Raw genomic sequence first — 8,374 nt, 5'->3', positions numbered from 1 at the left:
AATATAAATCATTATTTGTGGTGCTTGTAATGTTTTCAGCACCATAATAATAGTAAGGACAAATCATGTGATCTCATGTATACAACTTAATTAAGGTGTGCTAATAGATTGTAAAATATTCACAGGTCGTAAGTGATTTGGGAACTCGATACTAAGGATTTGAGGGAGTTGGCCTAAGTGCTTGTTTGGGCGCTATTAAGTTGATAAAAAAAGATCTTTTTTCATTGAAAAAAGATCTTTTCTTATTTTTTAGCGTGTTTGGTAAATTTATAGTAGTAAAAGTAAAAGCACTAGAAAAATCAAACATAAAATTACTTTTACTAAGGAATGCTTTCACAAGTCTTTTCCTAAGGAATGCTTTCACACATGTCCATGGCTAGCTATTAATTCCTCATACAACATGTCCATGGAGTAATTCTCAGTTAGGCATGATTTATCATAGGCTTTCAATCATTGTTTGGATTTTGTATGGTTATAGAGATCATAATTGAAGCTCATTTATCATTAAAATTGGTTTTCTACATGTCAAAAAAATCATTTGAATGAGATGACATGGTAGATCATGCCTAGTGAAGAATTATTTATATAATGTAGTTCTGAGTTATGCATGATCTATTATTGGCATAAAAATGCTTATTTGACATGTATAACATTGCGTGATCATACTATATTTCTATCTATCATAAAATATCTGTGAATCCGTCTAGATAGTGATTTGAGTGCCTAAAAGATGACATGGTATAATTTTTCATGAAGAATAACCATACATGAAGTTGTAGCTTGAATGGTCTTAGAGAGCATTAAAAACTCTTTGCTTCTGGGATCCTTAATTATATGTGATGTACAAGACAAATGTGATGGGTACACTTAATATGCTGGGCCTTGCAAAGAGGATTGGGGCCAGGTTTCTGCTTACTAGTACTAGTGAGGTTTACGGTGATCCGCTGGAGCATCCCCAGAAAGAGACCTACTGGGGAAATGTGAATCCAATAGGTGAGCTGATAGATAAATAAAACTGTTAATGAAATGTTATCTTTATGGGATGGTGGTTAGTATGCTGAAATATAGTTCAAAATTTCAGGCGAGAGGAGCTGTTACGATGAAGGAAAGCGCACTGCGGAGACCTTAACAATGGATTATCATCGAGGTGATGGTGTTGAGGTAACCTTGCATATTTTTCAACATATCGGGAATTGGTTTGAGCTAGTGAAGGTTATTTATCTACATGTCTACATTGTTGGATAAATAGGTGGTATAGTTTTACACATTATACTGATCTAATAATTAGTCATTTCATGCTATATGCTTTGTATGCATTGATTTAACTTGAAACTGCATACATGTAATCTAGGAGATTTACATTTATGTCTCCATTGCTAATTATTTGCTTGTTGTAGCCATTGACTTTGCAATTACCAACTCATTAAATTATCCTTAGCATTTTTTACTATTTATTCTCCAAGGGCATTGACATGTGCTGTAGTGTTTTTAGCTTAAGGACAATTTGGTCAGTTCATGGTATTGAATTGCTCTGATCCAACGTTTCTATTTTAGTTAGAGAATGATCGATGCGTTTAATTTGATCTTACAGTGCTGGATCCTATAGTTTTCTTCCAGCTAGAGTTGGCAAATTTCCTTTCAAGCTATTATTCAAAGCAGTGAACCTAAGTTTGATAGGAGGTTGTCTTTGACGTAAGCTGTGAGTCGTGAGACCACCAGAGAACTTTATTCTTAGTTTACTATTGATCAGTTTCCAAAAAATTTCTAAAACCTCTTTCTCTTCCTTCCCGAGGATTTCGTTAAAGGAACTTAGCCCCTGACAAAGGAATAGCTTTGGTTTAATTACTTTTTCTTTCTCTAACCAGATCTGCTATAGGATTGAAATTTTTATTCTGTAAATTGGACTCTAAAGACAAAGTTCGATGCATGGTGAATTCTTCAAGCCACTCAAATTAAATAATTTGGCAAAAGCAGCATTTAGATTTCTTTTGGTAGCTTCGGCAAATTTCACGTTAATGTTGAGACTGATCTGTTTTGCTGCTATATAGGTTCGAATTGCTCGTATTTTCAACACATATGGACCTCGTATGTGTTTAGATGATGGTCGTGTAGTTAGCAATTTTGTTGCACAGGTTTGAAACCCATTTCAATGTTTTTGTCTGCTCTCTTTTTTAAAGGTGGTTTTCTGTTTCTCATATACATTCATCACTGCAGGTTATTCGCAAACAACCAATGACTGTATATGGTGATGGGAAGCAAACAAGAAGTTTTCAATATGTCTCTGATTTGGTATGTAGCAACTAGGCAATGATTTTGTTTGTTTAAAACTCCATATCTATGGAGATTTTGTCATTTCACTATCAGTCATGTTTGGCCCCTTGTTTTTACTACTACTCTTGGGGGCTTAAAGAGATCCTTCATAGTTCACCAATATAAAATGGATTCTTTTTTATGGAATTACTGTTAAATCCCAATCAAGTTCTAAATAACGAGTACTATATTCTAGTGTCAGGATGGGTGAAAATCTGTAGCTTAAAGCATAACTGCATGTTTTGTAAAACATCAAACGAAGCCGCAACTTGATTTTCTTATCCTAATTCTCAAACTGAAAAGGACTTTTTAGGATTAACTACTGAGAATACATAAAGCAAAGAGAAACAATTGCTTTGGAAGGTTAAATGAAAAGTATTGATAATTTCTTTCATTTGACAAAGCCCATATCATGAAATTTTTTATTTAATTTTTTTTCCTTCTTTTTGATCCTTCCCCCTTTTTGTGGGTTCAGAATGGAAAGTTTTGAACTGGAGAATTTTTAAATCTATGGATGATTTCTTATCTCTACTTTATCATTAGAACTTGTGCCAACTGCTGAATAGGATGCAATGGTGAATTAAATTTCTTTTCCAATTCACAGGTTAACGGATTGGTGGCCTTGATGGATGGTGAACATGTGGGACCTTTCAACCTGGGTAACCCAGGGGAGTTCACCATGTTAGAGCTTGCTGAGGTATTTCGGTATCTTTTCTTTTGTTAAAACTAAAATAAGGTTAATAGATAATTGGGCCTTCTGCGCCAACTGCTAATGTAATTTTTGGTTCTTGGGACAGAAAATATGGAGATAGTGGGATAGTAGAAATCCATTTCTCTCATCCCTTCTTTTAGGAGCTACAGAAATCGGTTTAAAGATCATCCCTCTATATAAGTTTACAGATTCTCTTAAAGAGTAAATTACCAAAATGATACCCGAAAAATTCTAGCGTCGACAAAAATAGCCCGGAAAGATGTGAATGACAAAAGAGCTCCTAAAAGATTAATAAGTTTGACAACCACCAAACGTAAACTGAACATGTTTCCGTTAATGGAAAATGATGAGCTGGTTGATGGAGGAGCTTAATGGAAAACTCTGATCAGTTAATAATTATGTGGCATTATTAATTAACTGATCAGAGTTTGCCAGTTAAGCTCTTCCATCAGGTTTTCCGTTAACAGAAACCTGATCAGTTGATGTTTGGTGGTTTTTGTCAAACTTAATAATCTTTTAGGGGCTCTTTTGTCGATTGCATCTTTCAAGATTTTTTTTTGTCAGCGCCATAATCTATCAGGTACCATTTTGGTAGTTTACTCTCTTTTAAATTATCCCAAGATATGAACAAATTTATTGTTTTGCTTTCGACCCCTTCTCCAAACACATTTCTGTTCTCAACCTCTCTGTCTTAGGACAATAACTGAATGCTACTAAGGGACAGTTCTGGAAGAATTTTCGAGTTCAAGGAAGTGGACTGAGTTTTGTTGTCATTGTCAATTTATATGTGCACAGGTTGTGAAAGCAACAATTGATCCAAGTGCTACAATTGAATTCAGACCAAATACTGCTGATGATCCACATATGAGGAAGCCAGATATCAGCAAAGCAAAGGAGCTCTTGAACTGGGAGCCTAAAGTCCCTCTCAAAGAAGGGTTGCCTCTTATGGTCAACGATTTCCGCAATCGGATCCTAAACGAAGACGAAGGAAAAGGGATGAAATAAGCATAGTAGGCTAGTATCAAAACCTTTTATGTATGTATGTATGTATGTACAACAGTATAAGGAGAAAAGCTTGTTTGCACTTCAGTTCTCATTTTCATCGTTCCAGTCATCCACAGTCAAAACCAACAGAAAGTTCTGGTAAGACCACTTATACGTTACTTTAATTTTTCATTAAGTGTTTATGCTTTGCATAGCATATAAAATAGATGTATTTATTAAATTTTGACATAATTCTTTTCAGAAGTCTTTGTCTATTGTATTGATTAATTAGTAATTACAAATATTGTAATGCTTGATACTTTCATGCTGGTAATCTCATGAGAGTGGAAGTAGTTTTTAGAAAGTTGACTTTGTCAAATGTTATGAAGTGTTACAACGTACCATATGCAATATAGGAATATTAGGACTTCTCTTGTTACCCTACTCACTACCATCAGAGGAGTCATACGAGATACATCGATATAAATTTTTCTAGGGATATGTATAAATACTAAAGTATTAAAATTTAATTAATATAGTATTTTTTATAGTTTTGTCTAATTTTTAATTAAATTTTTATAATTTAAAAATTTGTAATTTAATTTTATGTTAAAAAAAAACTTTTAAATATATTTTTAAAATATTTATTTTTGTATTTGATATATAATAAATTATAAAATACTTTAAAATTAAATATTTTAGAATTAAATATTTTTTAAAATATAAAAATTTAATTAAAAATTCGGTAAAACAATAAAAACATACAGAATAATTAAAAAAAAATCATAATGTATAGGAATTTAATTTGGAAGTGGAGCTTAGTCTAGTGATACTATTTATTATAGTCTGGTCCAATGTCAATTTCTTGGAACCCTCGAATGAGATCATTTCATGAATACATCTCTTTCAAAGCTCACTAAATAATTTTAATCAGACACAACAGATACTATATACATATATCTCATAATAATGTACCGAGTTATTTAATTGAGAAACGTAAATTCCTTTAATTTCCAATTAATAAAATGTCATTGCTTAAAAAAAGGTATAGTTACTTTTATGCGATGAATTTCAATAGCTTAAACTTGACATAGCAGAATTACAAGCAAAAGAAAATGGTTACATGATGACATGATACTGAACTATCAGCATTATTTCTATCTACTTTCGGTGCGACGGATAATGGGAATAAAAGCATCAGCTTTGGGCATTTTGTTCTCAGGGACCCTATCTGAAAATGAAACCTTATCCTATTCTTAGGAGACATTCTCCGTTGCCTTTTCTTTTTTCCTTTACAAGTAAATGAATAAAAATATACATGAAAGAATTTAAAATAAATAAAAGTACACATACAAAATTCGTAAATATTATGTCATTAGTAAGAGTTTGATATTTATAAAATTTTTGTGTGTATGTTTGTTCATCAAAAATAATTTTTAAGGTGTACTTTGATATTTAGTTATTTATGAATTTTAACATGTATTTTTATTTACTCCAAATTTTTTTATGTGTATTTTTTTTCCATTTACTTTTTTTTTCTACAACTTATATATATATATCACTTTCAATGTTAGTTATGCAAATTACCTCTCATAATTGTTCAGTTAGAAAGCGTATATAATGATCTTTACTCTTTCCAAATGCTGTCAAAGCCATAAGGCTATATTTCTTCAATGGTTAAGAGAGACTATGTATGTTAATTGCGGTAAACTCACGACTTTTTAATGATTTTCGCGTTGTGTACATACAGATACATACATACATTATTTTTGAATGTTTTGTATTCGATTCTCATTTTTTTTCCCTAATATGGACCTAGCAATAATTTTTAGTAAGAGAGATTATAAATGTCATTTTAGTTTTTTATTTGTCATAATATAACGTGAAGGTTCCTTTAACTTACACTAAGAAAATAACCGGTTAGAACCTCTAAAAATAATTTGCAGTACTTAAGAAAATATAATATCCTTAAAAGAAATTATGAAACAAAATAAACTCGGAGCAGCTGGCTTGATGAGCACATGAGTGCATGAACTACGGTTTTGTATGAAAACTAAAATTAGATTAAATTAAAGAGAATAGTTCAGCGATGAGACGACTAGCTTTAACTGAAAATAGGGTATACAAGGAAGTTAAGAAAGCCATAGAATTGAAGCATATGATTTCATTAATTTTTAGGATACTTTTCTTTCAATTTTTTTTTTCTTTTTAAAACAAAAGTGAAGAAGAAAGTGGCTTTGAATGTGTAAAAAAAATTATAAAGAAAAAGTGGAGAAAATTATTCCAAGTGGTTTTACTAACTGGCTAGCAAAGAATTTGTTCCATTAGAATCTTAACAACGTTGTGGAGTTATTTAGCCCACCCGTTTATAGATATTGTCCGTTTTTATCATTCTGATTATGAGAGTTTTTGTTCTTGATTGATAGAAATACAAGAAAAGAATCAGAATGTGTGATTGCATATTGTGTGATTCATTGATACAAGGAGATTATTTATACAACAATTTTCAACAATAATGTTAACAACTGTACTAACTAATCCACTAATTTATCAACTAATATTAACAATTCTGCTATCCTAAATCTAATTCACTAATCATATTCTAATATTTTTTTTTCTCAAACTCAAGTAAGAATTAAAAAGACCATCTTAAATTTGGACACTAAATTTTAAAAATGAGTAGAATGATGAACTTTGGTAAAAATATCAGCCGTCTAATATAGTCTCAACAGGGATGAGATGAATCGTACCAATAAAAAGTCGTTATCGTACAAAATGACCGTCATTCTCAATGTGTTTAGTTTGCTCATAAAAGACATTATTATAGACAATGTGAATAGCACTTCTGTTATTACAATAGAGATTAGTAGGAGAAGATTGAGTAGCCCCCAAATCCTCAAGAAGCCAATGAATCACAATGACTTTAGCAGAAGTGTCAGCCAGAGCACGTAATGACACGTCATCTTAAGTGATTTTTAAATTCCTTATTTTATTCATTTTCTTAGGTTTTAATCAAATTTTTTATGTTTTTTAAAGAAAATTAATGAATAATAAAATATTTTGAGTTGTGATAGTATTTTTATATTTTCATGAGTTTTTGTCTCAAAAACAAACAAGAATCAAAACTTTTTGATAAGAAAAACACAAGTACATAAAAAGCGTAGCCTAAAGAGCAAAATTGTGCCCTAAGAGAAGAAATAGAGCCAAAACACGTAAGGAAGCACGTCTGGTAGACCACCCCACGCCCGGTGGACCATTCCCATGCCCGGCAACCTTCCCTGTGCTCGGCGGACATGCCCTACGCCCGACGGACCTTCCTTGCTCCTTCCTTCCGCGCCGCCGGGCGTCCTCCAGGACTCCAAATCACACACTCGGTGTGTGTTCTCCTGGAAAGACATCTTGGGCTTATGCCTAAATCGATCTATGCTTAAATACCATTTAAAAACTCTCAAGATTCAATAATTAAGACCCAAGCTTAATTATTCACATCATTAGAAGTCTTAATCATATCCAAAAGCATTGAAGACTCTAGAAGATTAGTTACTAAATCTTTCTAGAAACATAAGAGATTTGGATGTTAGGATTTGATTTGAATTATTATTTTGAATTTAAAATTCAAGTCAGTAAAGTAGTTATCTTATCTTTCTCTCCGAGAGATAAGATTAAGATAGTTTGAATTTGAATTTCAGGATTTAGGATATAAATAAGTGAACTTAGTTCACAAAGAGGATATTCCGTTCCTCAGCATGTTTCCTTCTTGTTTTTCTTTCATTTTTCCATGGGTAACTAATCCTTTATCAAAGGGTTAGGACCTCTGTTTATGTTTTCTGTGGGTTATTAATCTAACTTTATTTTATTTTGAAGTCTTGTATTGATCTATTTTATGATTAAGTTATTCGTTCTTCATTCGGATTACTGGTATCGGAAGGTATGCTAATGTCTTTTGAATTATTTTATTATAATTGAAAATTTTAATATTTGAATTAAAACTTGAAAACTCTTTCATATGACTCTTTGAATTTGTCTAGGAATAATGATTTAATTAGTGTACCACACATAGTCACATACATGATCTTTAATCACTCTAATTTTGAATAAGTGACATAATTCGGATTAGAATAACTTTTGAAAATTGTATTTTCTTCTAAGATTTAATTGGACAGGACTAGCTTAAATATGTGACATGTGATTTGACCTAAGGACTACTTTTAAAATCTTATTAGAAACTAAATCAGTTCTTGTGTGTAACCTCTTTAGTTAATTAATTGACAACTATTTGATTAAAGAGAAACTGAGAAACTAAGGAATTGAAAATTAGTTGCTAAAGATTTGTCGTGAAAGATCTTTGCATACTTCAAAATAATTAAA

General features: G+C 31.6%; 1 protein-coding gene across 1 annotated transcript in view; it reads left to right on the top strand.

Annotated features, from left to right (window-relative positions):
• Window positions 1-4,407, top strand: part of LOC107625212 (UDP-glucuronic acid decarboxylase 1) — a 6,482-nt gene extending 2,075 nt beyond the window's left edge. The window contains exons 2-7 of the mRNA XM_016327792.2: window positions 846-993; window positions 1,082-1,161; window positions 2,049-2,132; window positions 2,215-2,289; window positions 2,915-3,007; window positions 3,818-4,407. Of these exons, the coding sequence (XP_016183278.1) occupies window positions 846-993; window positions 1,082-1,161; window positions 2,049-2,132; window positions 2,215-2,289; window positions 2,915-3,007; window positions 3,818-4,027 (690 nt within the window). The 3' untranslated portion in view covers window positions 4,028-4,407. The remainder of the gene's footprint in view (window positions 1-845; window positions 994-1,081; window positions 1,162-2,048; window positions 2,133-2,214; window positions 2,290-2,914; window positions 3,008-3,817) is intronic.

This window comes from Arachis ipaensis, chromosome B02, assembly GCF_000816755.2.
Source record: "Arachis ipaensis cultivar K30076 chromosome B02, Araip1.1, whole genome shotgun sequence".
In the NCBI taxonomy this organism is placed as follows: domain Eukaryota; kingdom Viridiplantae; phylum Streptophyta; class Magnoliopsida; order Fabales; family Fabaceae; genus Arachis; species Arachis ipaensis.
This window is presented reverse-complemented; position numbering and strand designations above follow the sequence as displayed.